Consider the following 20237-nt stretch of genomic DNA (forward strand, 5'->3'; position numbering starts at 1 on the left):
AATCCTGAGGACAGGACAGGATCGTTTTTATGAGCTAGACTGTCCAGCTGTCCCATTCCCAGTCTTTTCGTTGTCCGGAAAGACCTGTGTAAATGTCAAACTGAGTCTACAGTGAGGGTTCCCCAAGGGGCTGCCTGGCTAGAGGCATCTCCTGTTATTCCAAAACTTCCCTATCTACTTGACAAATCCCTCCTGTGGTGAGTCTGGCTGCTAGGTCCCCTCTGTGTGCAGGCCTTCCCCTAATCCTGCCCAGGAAGGGCATCCAGACACCACCCTGCAAAGGAGGGGCCAGGCGGGCTTGAACCCCATTCCTGACTATCCTCCTTTTCTATGTTTCAGACGCTGCTCAGGTTCAATGCCATGCTGAGGAATCTGCTCATTATCTTCCCCCATTTCTGCCTGGGCCGGGGTCTCATTGACCTGGCGCTGAGCCAGGCTGTGACAGACATCTATGCCCGGTTTGGTGGGTGGCAGTCACAGCCCATGGAGAGTAGTAGCCCTGGGTCCTCTGAGGCTGGGAAGGCTGCACAGGGAGTTCCTGTGCCAGACGGGCAGCCTGGGCTGGGGCGGGAGAAGGGGGGGACTCCTGATTGGTCCAGGCTGTCCTGCCACCTAAAAGGGACCAGAGTGCCTCTGTTTCTTTGTTTGAAAAGACACAGGAGGGGTCAAGGGCAGGCTTTCCTCTTCCCTGCTCTGACCTGGGAGCCAAGATGAGACTTGGATTTGACTCCTGCTTAATCCCTGTCATAATCCCTGGTCTAGCTGGGCCGAGTGTTGTCGCTATGTCTTTATGGAGCAGCTGGGGCAGCCAATTGGACTTAATGCCTGTCGCTTTCTGGTGGCCTCCATCTCCAGGTGAGGAGCATACTTCAAATCCATTCCAGTGGGACGTGACTGGGAAGAACCTGGTTGCCATGGCGGCAGAAGGGGTGGTGTACTTCCTGCTGACCCTCCTCATCCAGCACCACCACTTCTTCCTCTCCCACTGGTACGTCCATGCCACTGTCCTGAGGGTACCAAGGTCCGGGGTCTTGGCTTCACACCCATGTGTTGTCTTTTTCCATGTGAGTCCCCCACCATGATGGTTTTTATGTTCTCAAAGCCTGGCTTACTCTGAGTAATGCAAGAAGAGACACATTAAAATAGACACAAAAGAATGTGTGAAGAACGTAAATCTTAAAGTACTTAAAATGCAGTGTTATTAGTTCCAATCACTAGTGTTTAATCCCTCTCATTTAATCAATGGATACTCATTTTAAATTGAATGATAGCATTGCAGATGATCATGGTTCAGGAGTGTCCACAGTGCTAGGAAATAGCTGTATGTGTTCACAAGCAGATAGGCAGAGCAGGCCCCTTTACTAATTAGAGATTTGACAGTTGGGACAGGGCCGGGAAAGAGAGGAATATGGGGGTGATATAAGTGCCCCCAGGAGCAGTGTGGAGGGGCGGAGCAGTGGTGGTTCCCCTGGAGGCACGGGAGAAGGCTGCTGAGCATAACCCAGCCCAACAGCACCATTCTTCCCCAGATCCCGCCTCATGTGGGCGCTCAGGGTTCCAGAAGGCAGCCCCTCTGCAACCCAGGCTGACCTTCACTGGCCAGCAGACTGCATTGAGCACCATGGGACCCTCAGCACAAGCTTTCCTGGACAGTGTTTTACTTCTTACCTTTTTACCCTCTCAGGCTGAGTCTGGTTACTTGTAAAGAAAGATTGAAAGGACTGTTTCTGGGTGCTGATCCCTAGGGAATTCAGTTATTGGAAACCCATCTTCCTCCCTACACCCAGGGTGGTGAGGCCTGGATGAGATCATGGCGGCTAGAAGCCAGGGCTGACTCTGGACTCGAGCACTTGCCCTCTCCGCCTAATGCCTCTCCTGTTGGGAATCCTTTTGAGAATTCAAGGCTTAGAGAAGGGAGAGCCAGCCTTGGGAAGAAGTGAGGGGGTGGGAGGAAGAGGCAGAGGACAGTGCCGAGGGCGCTTCCTGTCCCCGTGCCTTCCTCCAGGATTGCCGAGCCTGCTAAGGAGCCTGTCATGGATGAAGACGATGATGTGGCTGAAGAAAGAGAAAGAATTATTCGTGGAGGAAATAAAACTGATATCTTAATTCTAAACAAACTAACCAAGGTAAGAGAATAGGTGTAGGAGAGTTAGTTTGGAGATGCCCATTGGACCCAGATATGGCACGACATTGTAATTTGCCTTCTACGCAACAAGCAATGTGCCTATGCAAGCAATTTGTTTTTCTGATTTTATGTGGGGTTATTATCTCTGTGTTTAACTTGTCTTCTAAGAACATTGAATTCCAATGCATTTTCCTAGTATGCATCTTTGGGCCTTAGCCAGCACCACTGCAACCAACCTCACTGATCTTTCTGCAGCCCATCTATATACAGTGGGTCAGCTTCAAGATTTCTCAGCGCTCACAGCACCTCTCTGAATGCCCATGTCAGTCTGTAACCTCTTTGTGTTGGCAGTTTTTGCCTAAACCATCCTCTGCTCTCTCTTGCCCTTCCCGGCTCTAACCCTTTCTGTCTTCAGTCCAGTTTGTCTGATCTTGCAGATTTATTCAGGCACCTCCAGCCCGGCTGTGGACAGGCTGTGTGTGGGAGTTCGTCCTGGCGAGGTGGGTACTCTGCAGATCACGTTTGAAGGGGCTTCAGAAAATCTGCTCCTGTGCATGTCTCTTCTCCCCTCTAAAGCCAAGCTATTAAATAGAAATAAAACGCAAGCGATCACGGGTCACTGTAAAGTTTCTAGTAGCCACAGTAAAAAGGTTAAAACAGGTGAAATTAATCTTAATCACTTATTTTATCCAATATATCTGAAATACTGTCACTTCAACATGTAATTCATATAAAACATTACTAATGAGATATTTTATGTTCTTTTGTTGTGTTTTTTTCTAAGTCTTCAAATTCCAGTGTGTGTTTTACACTAACGGCATATGTCAATTTAGACTAGATGTGGTTTTAGTGCTCAGTAGCCACTGTAGAGGAGGAAATATTCTCTTTCCTACTACCCTCCTACATTCTCGGGCTCCATAAATTGGCCTAACAAAAGACAGATTAACAAGAGAAAAACAAAGATAAGTTTGTTAGCGTGTGCATCGCACATCTAGGAGGAAACATGACTCCTAGATTGGTTAGTATCGGGGTTTGTATAGCATCTTAGCAAAGGAACAATATGTTTTTAGAGAACTGACAAGACAAAGGAAAGGGACCTTGAGTTTCTAGGGTGGCCAATTGTTAGAAGGCAAATATATGGGAAACGAATGGTAAATAAAGGCTAGTTAGTAAAATTTGTTATGTAGATTCCTCTGGTGCCATCTCCTAGCTCATAAGGATCTAAAGTTGTCTCCAGCGATTAACTTCGGTCTTGGTAGAGAAGGGGGGGACAGCTTGTAAATTTATGTCCTGCTTTTAGGCAAATAGGGGGAGGACAGAGAGCTTTTCTTGTATTTGTTTCTTCTCAATTGCCTTCAGCTCAAAATCATACTCATGCCAAAGTGGCACATTTGATGTGGCATATTCTGCCCCCTACACCACACATGGCTAGTGGTTTCGTACAGGTCTGAAATGCCTCCCCCCACCTACACACTTGCCCTAGGGCCTGGCATTCCAGACCGCCTTGGGTTCGAAGGTGAGGACAATTCTGTATTTTTCCCCTCAGTGCTTTGGCCTCCTGGGAGTGAATGGAGCTGGCAAAACCACCACTTTCAAGATGCTCACTGGGGACACCGCTGTAACCTCTGGTGATGCCACTGTAGCAGGCAAAAGGTGAGTGTCCTGCTCGTCCTGTCTCAGGGTACTTCTCGCAGGTTCTGTGCCAGGTCCTCGTCCCAGCCTAGGGAGGGTGAGCAAGACCCTGTATCTGAGGGTGACACTGAGAGCCTGAAAGCTCTGAGCAGAGGGGTGGCCCTCCCAGCGGGCATAGTCTGAACAGTCTGAGACATAGACTCTCTGGAAAATTCAACTGAATTGTGATTGTTAAGACATTCCTCTGTTTACATGGATTCACAGAAGGCTGGAAGCACCGAGTCAGTGGTTCTTACTCTTTTTTGGGTCGTGGACTCCTTTGAGCATCTGATGAACACTTGCACCTTCTTCCTATAAAAATACACCATTGTCCCCCATTACCTTTCTCCACACATTTTTGCAGAGTTTCCGGGAATTTACTGAGCCCTGAAGCTTATGATCCTACAAGACCCCTGGGCCCCAGGTTGAGAACCTCTGTGATAAAGCATCCTTTCTCTGGGTGGAGTTTCTAGGTGGGGGGCAGGTTCAAAGGTTGTCGGGGCCTTAATCTCCATTGGCTATTTCTGTGCTGATGCTTGGATTACCCAAGTCAAGGAGCCTTTATAAAGGGAAAATTGCATGTGCCCTTGGATTCCGGTGGGTACCTGCTGCTCTCGGTAATAAGATGTGAGTAAACAGACTGGTCCTCTATGGGCACAGGATGGAGAACATGAACTCATTTGCCTCTTTCAAGGCTGCTTCTTGGACAGCAGAGCTCACACACATTAGATGTGCCCAGGGGAACCTTCTGCCCTGGTTTATAAATGGAGTTAGGCACTGCTCATGCTGCCCAGCATCTGCCTGACTGAGACCTGCTCTCACCTAAGAGCCATCCTCAACATCACCCAATGTCCACTGAGCAGGGAGAAGACTGAGCATGTTTCACTGGCCCAGACAGGATGGTCCCCCTGCCTTCCCCAGCCACCCCTGTTGGGTGTAGAGCAAAAGGATTGGCAGGGGTGGAGCCAGGTCATGGCTGAATTTATCTCATCTGCAGATTCAGCTTAGCTTGCAACCAAGGACATGACTTCATGTTGGTAACAAAAGAAGTCTTGGGGGACAGAGGGTGGAGGGCAGGGGGGATGCAATAGAATTTGCCATGAGACATCAAATTATAGTCTAAGTGAGACATAATCTGATGCCCAGAAGTTAAAAGCAAGATGGAAGCTAGAAAGAAACTATAGCTTTAAAACATAGAATTGGGGTTTTCCAGTTTGGTAGCTCCTGTGAATTTGGCAAAGTACCCTCCTTGCTTCCCTGGGTGGTTTTAATTGTCCCAGCCATACCTGAAGTCATTTTTGTCATAGTGAGGGACTGCATGGCCTCTTTCTGTTTCATCCTTTATTCATAGGCTCTAAATTATAAAGGAAGGGGGAAAAGATTGACTAGTCTATGGGCAGTTTATTTTTTCATCAAGGAATTGTGTTTTCTAGTTGGGGAGAATACATTAGTCAAAGGGAGTTGATAGAAGTCAGTTCACTTTATCTCTTCTCACTGCCAGCCTCTTGCTCTGGGTGTGATCTCTTTGGTTCCTCTTTCATTGACTGTATCTCTGCCAATAAATACAGATGGAAAATCGACTTTGATTGGGAGGCCTGTGTCTTCTCTAGCTACTTCCCAAATATCTGAAGGGGATCAAAAACCACTGTTCATTTCTTAAACCTGCTTTCTTTTGTTTTTAACCTGAAATGTCAAATGATCTAATCCAAAACCAAAGTTAACTTGTGTAACAAGTATTCAGTTTATCCTAGACAGGGAAATTTGGGAGGATATGACTGAATTCAAAGCTCAGAACACCTGAAGTTTATCAGTTTCTAACCAAAGGGCCCCTACTTTGGTTCCTCAATGTTGTGCACATTTGTAAAGCAAAGTAGGAGAAGCTCCCTTACTCTGTTGGCAAACGTCCTCCAGCCTAGCTCTCTGATCACCTCCTATATAAAAGAAACTTGCTAACTGCTTTTTCTTGTTGTAGTATTTTAACCAACATTTCCAAAGTCCATCAAAGTATGGGCTACTGTCCTCAGTTTGACGCAATTGATGACCTGCTCACAGGGCGAGAACATCTTTACCTTTATGCCCGGCTTCGAGGTGTACCAGCAGAGGAAATCAAAAGGGTAAAAATTGGTTTGTTGTGGCCATTTAGGAATTTGGTAAACCATAAGGCTATTTCATGAAACTGAAATTATTTAGAGATGGGAAAGCTGTAGAATGCTACCGATTCATTCATTCAACAAATGCTTACTGAGTGTCTACTATGTGCCAAGTATTGTTCTAGAAGATGGGGATAAAGCAATGAGCAAAACAGACAAAAATATCCTTGTCCTCATATGTAACAAAACAATGTATGTCTGTCCTTCCACCCAGCAATCCCACTTCTGGGAATTTACCCTGAAGATATGCCTCCCACAATACAAAATGCATTATCACAAAGTTATTTATTGCATTTGTAGTTGCAAAATATTGGAAGTTACCCAAATGTTCAGGTATAAGATGTTAATTGAATAACTTATGATACATACATACAAGTCTTAGGCAGCTGTTAGATAATAAGCTCTGTGAACTAATATGGAGTTACCATATTTCCAAGAGATATTTTTAAGTTAAAAAAGGAAAGTGCAAAACAGCACATGTATAATGCTCTTTATGTAAGACTAGAAAAAAATAAGAAAGCATGCATATGTCTGCTTATCTTTACAAGTAGAAAGGCTAAACCAGAAAACTATGAATTTGATCATCAACAAGAGGGCACCGAGTGAAAGAGAAATGGGAAGGAATGGCACTTCCCTGAGGATATCTTTTTGTACAGTTTTGACTTTTGGAAACATGTTAATGTTCTACATATTCAAAAAATAAAACTAAATAAGAATGGGAAGGGGCAAAAATGAAAACAAAAAGAAAATCCTAACGCTGAAAGCAAACTGAAACAAATAATCCAATCTTATTGCAAATAAATATTATCATCATACAAAAGGGGAGGAAAGGAACTAACACAAATAACTGATGACACAGTACTTGACTTTGTATCCTTAGTCTTAAGCAAGTGGAGCAAAGGGGAAAAACTACAACTTCTGAGCTCCTTTTAGTCCATTATTTGTTTGTTTTTTTATAATTGCGTGGACAAAGCAATTCTGAAACAAATTTTACATGTGGTGTAGGATTAAGTAAATTTAAAAGTAAATTGTGTTAATGTTGTTGAGGACCAGAGTTCTCACTGCAGAAGAAGTGACAGACAAATATGGAAAGGGAGAAAGTAAGAGAGATCCTATGGGGATGGATTGGAATTGGAGATACTACTGTAAACTCATGAAATATTTATATGCATGAGTTAGTGCATATGTGCTCCTATATATTGCTCTTAGGCATGTACATGCATATATGTGTGTGTGTTTGTGTATGTGTATGTCTGTCCTCTGAAAGGGCTAAGAAGAAAAGTAGCCCAGTAACAATGAGCACACTTAGTGCCGATATTTTGTTATCTAATACCATTCCTCACTAAAAAGAACAGTGACTCCTCAAACAATTACAAATTCTAGGGCTGAGGCAGCGTAGGTGTTAAATTAGCCTGGAACATCTTATTATACCAGAAAGTAAAGAAGTGCTTAAAAAGAAAAACAATAGAGACATGTCACAAGTACACAGGAACTATCTTGAAGGGATCCCAATAGCCATATATGGGACAATTTATCATCAAAATAATTAAATACCATGATAAATTATAAAACACTGGGGTGGTGGATAGTAATTTATAAGTCAATACTATTAAATAGATAAATAAATAAATAAATAGGACAGAAGGAAGGGTTCTTGCTTAACAGTGAAAAAACAGAGACAGCTGGTTATGTGGAGGAAGTTATGGAGTTGAAAAATCATTTAGCGATATCATAGATTGGATTGTATAAGAATCACCAATGGTTGATAAGTCTAGGGGACATTTTTTTATGAGAAGCAAAATATTTGTGTGGTTTAAAAATATCTCCCACAGATTGCTTATTGGTTGCGAGGTAGAAGCACAATCATTTTACAATGGGGAAATTAAACAACACCTTAATTGGATGATCAAAATTAACATTACCTGAGAGGCAGATGGATATCTCAGGCCACTATATGCAATACCCTGAGAAGGAACACAACTTCACTTATGAATATTCTGATTGGGAATGTAGAAATCTGAATCTTATGAGGAAACATCAGATAAACATCTGTCCTGCCCTAAGTTACTTGGCCATAAAAAAGAATGGAATCTTACTATTTGCGACACCATGGAGGGACCTAGAGAGTATTATGCTGAGTGAAATAAGTCAGACAGGGAAGGACAAATACCATATGATCTCACTGACATGTGGAATCTAAAGAACAAAATAAATGAACCAACAAAATAGAAATAGACTCATAGATACAGAGAACAAGCTCATAGTTGTCGGATGAGAAGGGGACTTGGGGGAGGGCTGGGTGAAAAAGGTGAAGGCAATAAGGAGTACAAATTAGCAGTTATAAAATAGTCCTGGGGATATAAAGTAGAGCATAGGGAATATAGTCAATACTATTGTAATAATGACCAGTATGTATGGTGCCAAGTGGGGAATCACTTCGTAAATTATATAAATGTCTAATCACTATGCTGTACACCTGAAACTAATATAAAATAATGTGGAATGTCTACTGTAATTGAAAAAGAAAAAACTCTAAAGGAATATTCTATTTGAAAAACACGGGGGCTGTATTCTTCAAAAGAATCAAAGTCAGGAAAGGCAAAGAAAGATTATGGAAATGTTCCTGATCACAGGAGGCTAAGTAGACATGATGACTGAGTAATGGACACTAGGCTGCATCCTGTACTGGAGAGAAAACAATGCCATGCAGGACATTATTGGGCCAACTGACAAAACCGAACTATGAGACATAGATTCAAGTATTATGACAATGTTAAATTTACTGACAGTGATAACTGTACTGTGTTTATGTAAGAGAATATCCTTATTCTTAGGAGACCGACACTAAAGTATTTAGGAGTGAAGGACCATGATGTATCTTATCCTCAAATGGGTCTGAAAAAATTGTGTCTGTGTGTGTGTGTGTGTGTGTCTAAGAGAGGAAGAGAGAAAAAGAGAGTAAAGGGTTTATGACTATTCTTTGTACTATTCTTCTTTTTACATGTTTCTGTAAGTTGGAGACTATTCCAGATAAAAAGTTAAAAATGGAGCTTACATTCTAGTGGGAGGGACAGACAATAAATAGATAAAGAAACTACACAGGACATTTGTGAGGGAAAAGTTTTTAGGGGAAAAATAAAGCAGGGAAGAATTGTTGGGGTAGGGTTTGCCCTGTTAGATAGGGTGGCCCAGGGAAAACCTCACAGAAGTGACTTCTGAATGAAGGCCTGAAGGAGCGCAGAGAATGGGCCAGGTGGATATCTAGGGGAAGAACATTCCAGGCAGAATTACAAGTACAGAAGGCAGAAGCAGGGTGGGTTTGTCTCCAGTGACTTCCCTAGTTTTATTTCTATGCCCATATGTGTGCGAGCATGCACACTCACACACACACACACACACACACACCTGTTATTCTCTGTCATAGTTCCCTGTTGAGTTCTCTCAAAGCACTGTTATAATCTATCATTATTCTCTTTATTTTGATTATCACACAGACCCCATCTCTGAGTACAAGGTCAATGGCTACGTTCACCATTATTCTCCAGTGCCTGGTACAGAGCCTGGCTCATAGTGGGTGCTCTATAAGTATACATCTGATGCTCAAGTGTGACCTCATTGAGGAGTGGAATCAATGGGACCCACCATCTTCTCAAACAGACCCTAGGACTCTTCCTCTCCCCCTCCTAGCAATAGTCTGGGACATTGGGTAAGAAGCTCTGTTCTGCTCTTTGTACGGCTGAAACCCATTTCTCAGAGGGCTGCACCCATCAGGTGCTGACCTGACGAGGACACACTGGGATCTAAGACACAGAGTGGCAAGGTGAAGACTGGCCCCTGAAGCTTGCGGCCAGAGAACATGAGCCAGCAGGTGGCACTGTTTTGGCTTAGTTTTTTTCTGTCATCCTAGACCTGTGAGATCTGGGAGCTCAAGACCTTGAGTTGGTGGAGGTTTGGGGTGTTTGGTTCTTTGTCTCTCCTAAATGGGATTTCTTCCTCTTCCCTAGGTGGCAAACTGGAGTATTCAGAGCCTGGGCCTGTCTCTGTATGTGGACTGCCTGGCCGGCACCTACAGTGGGGGCAATAAGCGGAAACTCTCCACAGCCATGGCCCTGATTGGCTGCCCACCGCTGGTGCTGCTGGTGAGGGGCACTGTGACCGAGGGCTGGAACAGAGTGGTCTCTGGTCTCTGGGTTTGGGTCAGCAGATTAGAAAATGCAGCAGTCTGTTTCTGTCTGGACTGGTCCCTATTCTGCCCATTTTGAGCAAGTCAGCCCAGTTCACAGCTCCTGGGGGAAACTTGAGCCACACACATTCTCACTCCGAGTCCTGGGACGTCTCTTGTGGGGCTATAGGCTCACCACAGGGAAGTTCAGCCCCTCTGTGGATTGTCGGTGTCTGCTCAGAAATGACTGCTGCCTGAGGAGGTCTGTTTAGGACTGAAGTGGACAGGAACATTGGCCTGGATCAGAGTCTCATGTGACTCAGACTTGGAGTCTGAGGCCCCCAGGCCTGTAAGGTGTGGGGTTTACGAGACCATGGGTCGCAAGACTTGGAGGGAGCCAGAAAAGGCACCTAAGCTATCTCCCTGCCTCATTGCAAACATATGTGTGGAAGCAATGGCTCATGTGACTGTCAGGAGAGCCAGACCACGCCCAGGCCTGAGGCCCCCACGCCCTGCAGTCTGAGGTTTATGAGGGAAGGACTTGGAGGCAGCCAGAAAAGGCAGGTACATGGGCTATCTCACTGCCTCCTTGTAAATATGTATAAGGTTTGGGGGTGGGGTTAGGGTTGTCTGTTTTTAAAGTAATTCTACCATTGCCTTACTCAACCTTAACCCATTCCTGGGATGAAATGGTGTGTATGATTTCACTTCACTCTCTTGATTCATCACCTGCCTTCTATGCTCTGCACCTGGGTCCCAGGTCTCACCCCACTGGGGAGTAACGTGGTGCACCGTCTGACAGAGGCAACGCTCAGAGGAAGTCAGCCAAGGAGGATGCAGTAACCAGTGGAGGCTGGCTCCAAGCGTGGCCCCTGCCCTCTGTGCTTCCCCACAGGACGAGCCCACCACAGGCATGGACCCCCACGCACGCCGCGTGCTGTGGAACTCCATTGTGAGCATCATCAGAGAAGGGAAGGCTGTCGTCCTCTCATCCCACAGGCAAGGGATTCCCAGGGGCCAGAGTGGAGCAGGGGACAGGCGGGAGTCCTCCCCACCCCTCACCTCCTTTCTCCTGCCCCACAGCATGGAAGAATGTGAGGCCCTGTGTACCCGGCTGGCCATCATGGTGAAGGGCACCTTTCAGTGTCTGGGCACCATTCAGCATCTCAAGTCCAAGTAAGGAGATGGTGGTCCTTTGTTACCTTCCTGGAGGCGCCTTTGTTACCTTCCTGGAGAGCTCCACCAGGCCCTGTGCTCTCTACAGTCACTTGGGAGTGTCCTGTTGCCCCCTCACTGCACGGGCAGAGACAGGTAGTGGCCAGGCCTCATTCTGCAGCAGCAGATGGAGAAAGCCATTGTGATGAAAGAAACTGTCTATATTGGGCTAATTGTCTGTGGTGGAAAGCTCCCCCAGTCTCCAGGTGGAGGGTTCTGATCGGAACGCATGCAGAGCCTGGCTGGGATGAGGGAACGTAGTACCACTGCCTCATTATCCCAACAAATCCAGCACCAATGACCTATGTAATAAGAGGCCACAACCAACACAGGAATGATTAGGAGACCAAACAGCCTGAGAATCAGTTTTCCTTTTTGGAATATCGTATGCTTTTGAGTTTGAGAAATGACCGTGTATTATACAACAAACCAGCAATGCCAGTAACGTTCAGTAGGGTTAGCCTGCCCCCATAAATTGCGTTATTAATAATGGTTTGTGCGCCAAACCTGACAATCCGTTAAAACAAGATTAGGATAATAAAACCAGGTTCCCTTGCATTCTGGTTTTCATTATAAACGAGGAAGGGTGCATTTATCACTTGTTTGTTTAACAAACACTTTTTGAGAGCCCAGAATATAAAAATCACCGTGCTAGTTGGTAAAAGGAACACACATAACCCACTTTATCTATGCCTAGAAGCACCCAAGGGAGTGTGTTGCACAAAATACATCATCCTTATATGCATGGGGCAGATTAGTGACTGAGAAAGGTCTGGTTGATTAGCTGTGTTTGAATATTTGACCCACGATCCTTGAGCCACGACAGCTTGGACACTGCACAGATATTAGGGGCACTTCTGTATGTGAGGTCATCAGACCTGTGTCAGCATCTCCCTGTGTCTGTTGCTGGACACATGACGTTCCCCCTTCTTTCCCTCTCACTTCTCAGTATCCCCATGGGAGAGGCGGTGAGAGGGGACTGTCCCCATGTGGAGGGACAGTCGGTTTCCCATAGCTAAAAGGTAGAGACATTTCATTGTAGAGGGCAATAACCCTTGATCCTGTTATAACATTGAAAGAAGTTATAACTGACAATTATAGCGGGACGTAAGGGTGTAGGGAAGCCAGCTGGCCGTGTACACACTCTCTGGCAGACCTTTCTTTAGCCATGTGCCAATGACCGGCTCACCTGGTGAGGGGAGGAGGGAAGCACCAATCAATGGTGGTGGCCCTGTCTGCTCCATGTGTTCTGGACACTTCTACAGGAAATGCTGCCTTTCCAAGCCTTTGCTCCCACCTGGTCTCTTAAAGGGCCAGGCAGCCTTTCCACCCCTGAGTGAGCACTGGGCCCATGTGTTTCATGGGCAGGCCTGTGATCTCTGCAGGGGACTAAAACCACTTTTGACTTCAGCAAGTATGTGAAAGGGATAGGAACAGGGAACATCCATGCCTCCAGGCATTGGACAGAGGACACGGGTCTGGTGACCCACTTCACCACACACACACACATTTAGATCTCTGAATTTGTATCTAACTATCTCTCCAGGAATTATTATAGGTTTTTTACTCCTAGTTTTAAACACCCACACAGGTCTAATAGTATGGACTTTTAATCCCCAATAGTTTTGATGAGTCTATTCCTTATTTTGGGACGGCCTTGGACCCAACTGCTAACAGGCCTGTACTACGCCACCGTGGGCATCCCCTAGGTTTGGAGATGGCTACATCGTCACAATGAAAATCAAATCCCCGAAGGATGGCTTGCTTCCCGACCTGAACCCTGTGGAGCAGTTCTTCCAGGGGAACTTCCCAGGCAGCGTGCAAAGGGAGAGACACTACAACATGCTCCAGTACCAGGTCGCCGCCTCCTCCCTGGCCAGGATCTTCCGGCTGCTCATCTCCCACAAGGACAGTCTGCTCATTGAGGAGTACTCGGTCACACAGACCACGCTGGACCAGGCAAGTCGCCCGAGGGGTGCCATGTGCGGAGCAGGGCTGTACAAAGACTGGGCTGGACCGCCTAACCTGGGCTGGAATCCACACAGGAGGGAGGCATGACATGCCTGAGTTTTTACACTCTAGTCCATCTGTCCATTCGGGTGAGATGCCGTATATCAGATATTATTTTCTAACACTATTTTAGTTATCAGCAAACTTCATTAACTTTATACCATCCTTCCCCACTACACTCTGACTTCATTTTATCCTTTCTGGTTTGTGGTGGTGACTTTACTTATTTTCTTTTTTGAATCAACTTTACTGATGCTTAATTTACTTACAATAAAATACACTCATTTTTAGGTGTACAATTTGGTGAGTTTTGATAAACGTGTGTGCCATGTGTCAGGTTTTTTGTTTTTTTAATGTGATCACTTTTTTATTGTGGTAAAATATACATAACATAATTACCTATTTTAAGTGTGCGATTCAGTGCCATTAAGTATATTCACTTTGTTGTGCAAGCACCATCACCACCATCCATCTCCAGAAATTGTTCATCTTCCCAAATTGAAACTCTGTAACCATTAAGCAATAGCCAACCCCAAGCCACTGGTAACCACTGTTCCACTTTCTGTTGATTACTCCACATACCTCATATAAGTGGACTTATACAGCATTTTGTCCATTTTTGTCTAGGTTATTTCATTTGACATGATGTCCTTAATGTTTATCCATGTTGTAGCAAGTGTCAGAACATCCTTCTTTAAAAGGCTGAGTAATAGTCTTATATATATATATATATATATATATATATATATATATATATATATATATATATATACATATATATATATATATGTATATATATATATATATATATGTATGCCATATTTTATTTATCCATTCATCTCTTTGGACATTTGAGTTGTTTCTGGGGGTTTTTGTTGTTGCTGTATGTTTGCTTTAAATAAACATCCTTAAAGACTGTTAGTAGAGCAGTGGAAATAGATAAGCTCCCTTTGACAAGCTGGCTCACCAGCACCTTCTTCTCAGCCGTAAGCAGATGAAGGCAGGAGCAAGGGTCATGGCCACACAACACATTGAATGAAGAGCAGAAAAGACAGAGCAGAAAAGATGAGATCAGGCTCCTGTTTTGTTTTTTTCTTTCTTCTTTAGAGGCTTAGGAGGACGCTACTTGCTGAGAGCTTCCTTGTCTTGAATACTCCAAACTCGGGTACCCCAAGTCTTTGGGAAGTTCCATGGCAACGCCTTTATCTTAGCTCAGAATTTGAAGAAACAAGCCGCTGTCCAGGGCACTGGTGGCTGGGCTTCCTCGGGTCGGCCAGCCTCCTCTGCTACAGTATACAAGCTGCTCTGGCAGGATTGTATATGAACTGTGAAAAAGAGAAAACAAAGTAGGTGGGTGGGTGAAGGGTACCATTTTTCTGGAAACATCTACCTACTCTTGCTTTTTTTCTTGCTTCTAGGTATTTGTGAACTTTGCTAAACAGCAGACTGAAATTCATGACCTCCCTTTGCACCGTTGAGCTGCTGGAGCCAGCAGACAAGCCAAGGTACCCTGCTCCTCTCTCACAATCCACTACTTGAGGCAGATCCTCAGCTCGGGGGCCTGTCCACTGGGCCTGAGGGGTCTCAAGGCCCAAATTTGCCTCGGGCAGAAAGCCCCACCCATACCACATCCTCTCCACATCCCTACCACTTTCCTGCCACTCCCGACTCCAGTTCTGTGATAAAGGACTTTTCAATCCATATTTGTATGGGTTTCTTTTGTAATCAGGAAACCATTTGGATGGTATTGGAGGGCTTTTTTGAAAAGAACTTCCCCATATGTTTTTGCTTAGAGTGAAAAAGAAAAAAGAACTTGGATTTTGGAAATAAGAAGCAGGGAAGATAGAGAATGTTAAAATGTCTTGGTTGTTGGGGTACTTGATATCTGTGTCTGGTTATGTGTTTGGAAGGGAATTAACTGGCACTTCATTTCAATGGTAGATACATTTGGTGAGACCAAGGATTGCTGTTTTAGGAAGAGAGCTATTTGTTCTTTATGAAAATATCAAGATGATAATGGAAGCAATTGAAGTTATGTATCCTGGACTTGATTACTCTTGGGATACATGCTTCCAGATTCCTGCCCTGGAATGGCACCCCAGCCCCATGTAAGGCACACGAGAGAGAGAGAGAGAGAGAGAGAGAGAGAGAGAGAGAGAGAGAGAGAGAGAGAGAGAGAGAGAGAGAATACTGAAGGAGATACCAGGATCCTTGGCTTAAGACTGGGATTTTATTTATTTATTTTCCTTATTTATACTTTTTATTTTTTCATTTTGTCTGTTTTTCAGTTACAGTTGACTTACAATATTATATTATATTGCGTCCATCCCGCGTGAGGAGGGATGTGGGGAGCGAGGAGGGCGGCATAAGGTTAAGAAAAGACAGTAGCCATGAATAGAGTGAAGTGGGGCCAAGAGTCTCCAATTTCAAGGACTGGACGCCAAATTGGGCCTGTGCATTAGCTTTTATTAGTTAGGTGAGGATAAAGCTTGTCAATCTCAAGATCTGTGAATCTTATACATCATAATAGGAAACTGATTCAAGCCAATCACCCTTGCCTGCAGTCAGCCGAACTGTAAGTCTCAGGATGTATGTACTTCCCCAAGGAACAAAACCTTTATGTATATGAATAGATGGAGAGCACACCATTGTAGGTTGTAGGAAGGAATGCAGCCACAGAGGCAGAGGCTCTCCTTAGCCAGGGAAGGTGGGGGAACAAAACCTTTATGTATATGAATAGATGGAGAGCACACCACTGCAGGTTGTAGGAAGGAATGCAGCCACAGAGGCAGAGGCTCTCCTTAGCCAGGGAAGGTGGGGGGTCTGTGCCCACTTCTATGAACCCGATGGGTTTTCCTGTTGGTCCCCACTGGACGGTGACTGGCTTGAGTTGCCCCCTCCCCCACCCCTGGTGAATCTCACCCGTCATTGGCTGACCAGCCATCTTTCTGGGGCCAAACAGGGACACATAAGGTGCAAGCACAAAGGTGAAGAAAAGTCCCTGAAAGGATCTGTCTCACAGACTCTCCTTGCTTTAGGGGCAGGTACAAGCAGACTTACGGGTAGGCTGCTGCGTGGCAACAATATTAGTTTCAGGTGTACAGCATAGTGGTTAGACATTTATATAATTTATGAAGTGATCCCCCCTGATAAGCCTAGTACCCACCTGACACCATACAAATTTATTACAGTATTATTGACTATATTCCCTATGCTGTATTTTATATCCCCATGATTATTTTGTAACTGACAATTTGTACTTCTTAATTCCTTCACCTTTTTCACCCAGCCCCTCCCCCCCAAGCCTCCTCCCATCTGGCAACCATCAGTTTGTTCTGTCTCTATGAGTATATTTCTGTTTTGTTTACTGCTGTGTTTTTTTTAGATTCCACATATAAGTGAAAGCATACAGTGTTTGTCTTTCTCTGTCTGATTTATTTTACTTAGCATAATAAAACCCTCTCAGTCCATCCTGATTGTCACAAATGGTAAGATTTCATTCTTTCTTATATGGCCGAGTAATAGTCCATAGTATATATGTACCACCTCTTCTTTATCCAATTGTCTGTTGATGAGTACTTAGGTTGCTTTCATATCTTGGAGGGGCTATTGTAAATAATGCTGCAATAAACATAGAGATGCATGTATCTTTTCAATTTAGTTTTTTGGGTCTCTTTGGATAAATACCCAGAAGTGGAATTTCTGGGTCATATGGTAGTTCTATTTTTCATTTTTTTGAAGTTCCTTCATACTGTTTTCCATAGTGGCGGCACAAATTTGCAATCCCACCAACAGTGCACATGTGTTCCCTTTTCTCCACATCCTTGCCAACACTTGTTGTTTGTTCATTTGTTGATGAGAACCATTCTGACAGGTGTATGGTGATATTTCATGTGGTTTTAATTTGCATTTCTCTGATGATTAGTGATACTGAGATCTTTTCATGTGCCTATTGGCCATCTGTATGTTCTTTTTGTAGAAATGTCTATTAAGGTCCTCTGACCATTTTTTAATCAGATTGTTTATCTTTTGGATATTAAGTTGTATGAGTTCCTTATATATTTGGATATTAACCCCTTATTGGATGTATCATTGGTGAATACATTCTTCCGTTCAGTAGGTTGTATTTTTATGTTGATGATTTTCTTTGCTGTGCAAAAACTTTTTAGTTCGATATAGTCCCATTTGTTTATTTTTTGTTTTGTTTTGTTTCCCTTGCCCAAGGAAACATATCCAAAAAAGCTATATTGCTAAGAGCAATTAACTGCTGTAGTTAACTGCTGTAGTTCACAGACCATGAGTCTTCTCCCCAGGCCAAGAGATGACCTAGCATTAGCCCTTTAAGAGAGACTATGCCAGGTGGAGATGAGGAGACCACTGGTAGTTCCAGGTAATACTACGAAATTACTTATTCTGAGTTATGAAAGGGATTCATAACTGTAAGTGGTTTTCAAAGGATAATTTCCTACAGGTATAAACAGCGAGTACAAGATCTATAAATGAAAAAAAGTGGCTGGAAAATCTTAGCAAAACTAACTTTTCCTGAATAGGTGCTTTTACTTAGGCATTTCTGGGGCCCCTGGAAAGATGGTGGGAAAAGTCAAACTTGTCAAGTAACCATTAGATCTCCACTGGTCAAGAGGAAGGGGAAATATCCACCATAAGCACAACCTTGGAAAGGAGTGTTTAAATCATTAGTGGTATTTGTTTTTTCTCAAAAAAAGAAAAACAATGGGAAAAATGAGAATTGTATGGGAAACAAGGATTTTCACATCTTTGCTTATTGGAAAAATGCTTTGATTTCATGGCATTAAGGAACCATAAAAGATCCCAAATAGCTAAAGCAATTGAGAAAGAAGAACAAAATTGGAGGTATAATGCTACCTGATATGAAACTATATTATAGGGTGATGGCAATCAAAAGAGGTATTAGTATAAAAACAGACACATAGAGCAATGGAACAGAAGAGAGAGCTCAGAAATAAATCCATGCCTGTATGGTCAGAGAGTTTACTGACTATATTTTCTTCTAGGAGTTTTATGATTCTGGGTCTTACATATAAGTCTTTAATTCATTTTGAATTTATTCTTACATATGGTGTAAGAAAGTAGTTGAATTTTACTTTTTTTGCATATGTTTGTCCAGTTTTCCCAACACATTTACTGAATAGACTGTCTTTACTCCATTGTATATTCTCACCTCCTTGGACATAGGTTAATTGATGAGAACTTTTAAAATCTGTTATATTAGCAGCTTTCAAATATGAAATAAATTATAATCACCATGACTATAAAAAAAATAAATAATAAAAATAAATAAATAAAAGAATGTATAAATTCTTAAAGGGCTCAGTCCTGGAAAATATATCCGAGAGGAGATTTTGTGGAATCTGTTTTATGAAAACAGGTGAGGGTCAAGGTTTTGGTAGATGACTAGATGGTAGGTAGATGATCAGTCAACTTAGAATCATCCTGAGTGACCATCACATGTGTTTTCCAAAATCAGAAACAACTCAGATAAATTTCTGATTCTTATTCTTACACATTGTTACAGAGTTTCTACATATAACTTACATCTTTATCAATTAGTTTCAGGAGTACCTGCAGCCTTGATTGGGATGCTTGTTCAAAGCATGTTCTTAGCTCTGGAGACCATGTCTCTCAGTTAGAAAAATCACTTTGGTGTCACCAAGGACAGGAGTTGGACTTAGTGCTCAGGCTTTGATCTGGAGCCTGCTATCCCCAAAGCCAGCTCCAGTATCTCCCTACTCTCCCATCCCCCATCATTTTTTCACGCTTTTCTGGAACCACCTCTGTAGGAAGTAGACAAAGGGAATTATGCACTTCAAGGACGACCTAAATTATGACTTTTTGGCTTTTAAGACAGGAAGAGTTTGGTAACTTTCTTGGGCTAAACAACAACCCAAAGACACCAGGACAGCCTTTGGAAACCACACAAAGGGTGTAGCTTCCGTCTAAGATGTAAGGAAGAATGGACATACACAGAGGATGTGAACCTACGTGACATCTGCACTGTAGAGCCACAGAGTTCTGAGGAATCATCTGTTCCAAAGTATTTACAGACAAGGAGACAAGCTTAGCCCATAACTTTGGTGAGCTGACAGAATTACAGAGTCCTTGGCTGAGATTCCTTCAGTGACTGATTGATGGCTCTTTAATTTTTAACACCCTAAAGCCATTGCACCATCTCTTCAGAAAACTGAAATGACGAAATCCATCTGATCTCCTTCTGCAGATCTGATCTCCTTCCACACTGTTCATTTGCTACAGCCAGAAGGGAAGTCCGGACAGCTGGAAATGCAGGAGCTTTTGCCACGTGGTCATCCAATCCGACCAGCCAGCATAAGTAAGGCATCGGCAGCAGAAACAAGCACATGTGGGGCTGACAGAAAACTCCAAAGGGGGCTTTTTCAGAAGGAAGCCAAAACTGACTGGCTCACCTGGGACACCTGATGCTGAAACTGACCCAGCAAAATGAATATAAAACCCTTTTCATCCAAACTATAGAAGTAGGAATCCTGGTCCATCTTACTAGTAGCTTTGACCTTGCTATCACTCTCACCTCAAGTGGATCTGCCTCTGTGTGTGTGTGTGTGTGTGTGTGTGTGTGTGTGTGTGTGTGTGTGCGCGCTATTTTTAAGGAGAAAATAAAATACAAACATACTTACCACAAACTATCCAAATTCACTATCTCCCTGATGTTCACCATCTGGTTTTACACCTTCTTTGTGCCAGTGCAGTTTCCTGTCATGTGAGTTTCTGGGAGAGTTATTGCCACAGGAGTGCAGTCATGGCAAGATTCTGCAACACGGGGCTGGAAGTGAATGGACTAGTCTTGATGTTTCATGTCAAGTCTGTTTCATAGGATTTGAAGAAAACACCC

General features: G+C 43.6%; 1 protein-coding gene across 1 annotated transcript in view; it reads left to right on the forward strand.

The window, feature by feature from the left end:
* ABCA4 (ATP binding cassette subfamily A member 4) overlaps window positions 1-20025 on the forward strand; it is a gene marked incomplete at its 5' end in the record, with an annotated part of 124675 nt that extends 104650 nt beyond the window's left edge. The window contains 12 exons of the mRNA XM_081056354.1: window positions 340-463; window positions 856-988; window positions 2006-2126; window positions 2563-2625; window positions 3672-3778; window positions 5769-5910; window positions 9951-10085; window positions 11004-11107; window positions 11192-11284; window positions 13033-13282; window positions 14752-14838; window positions 19590-20025. Of these exons, the coding sequence (XP_080912480.1) occupies window positions 340-463; window positions 856-988; window positions 2006-2126; window positions 2563-2625; window positions 3672-3778; window positions 5769-5910; window positions 9951-10085; window positions 11004-11107; window positions 11192-11284; window positions 13033-13282; window positions 14752-14811 (1332 nt within the window). The 3' untranslated portion in view covers window positions 14812-14838; window positions 19590-20025. The remainder of the gene's footprint in view (window positions 1-339; window positions 464-855; window positions 989-2005; window positions 2127-2562; window positions 2626-3671; window positions 3779-5768; window positions 5911-9950; window positions 10086-11003; window positions 11108-11191; window positions 11285-13032; window positions 13283-14751; window positions 14839-19589) is intronic.
* Between the last annotated feature and the right edge of the window lie 212 nt (window positions 20026-20237).

This window comes from Rhinolophus hipposideros, assembly GCF_964194185.1.
Source record: "Rhinolophus hipposideros genome assembly, chromosome: 8".
Taxonomy (NCBI): Eukaryota; Metazoa; Chordata; class Mammalia; order Chiroptera; family Rhinolophidae; genus Rhinolophus; species Rhinolophus hipposideros.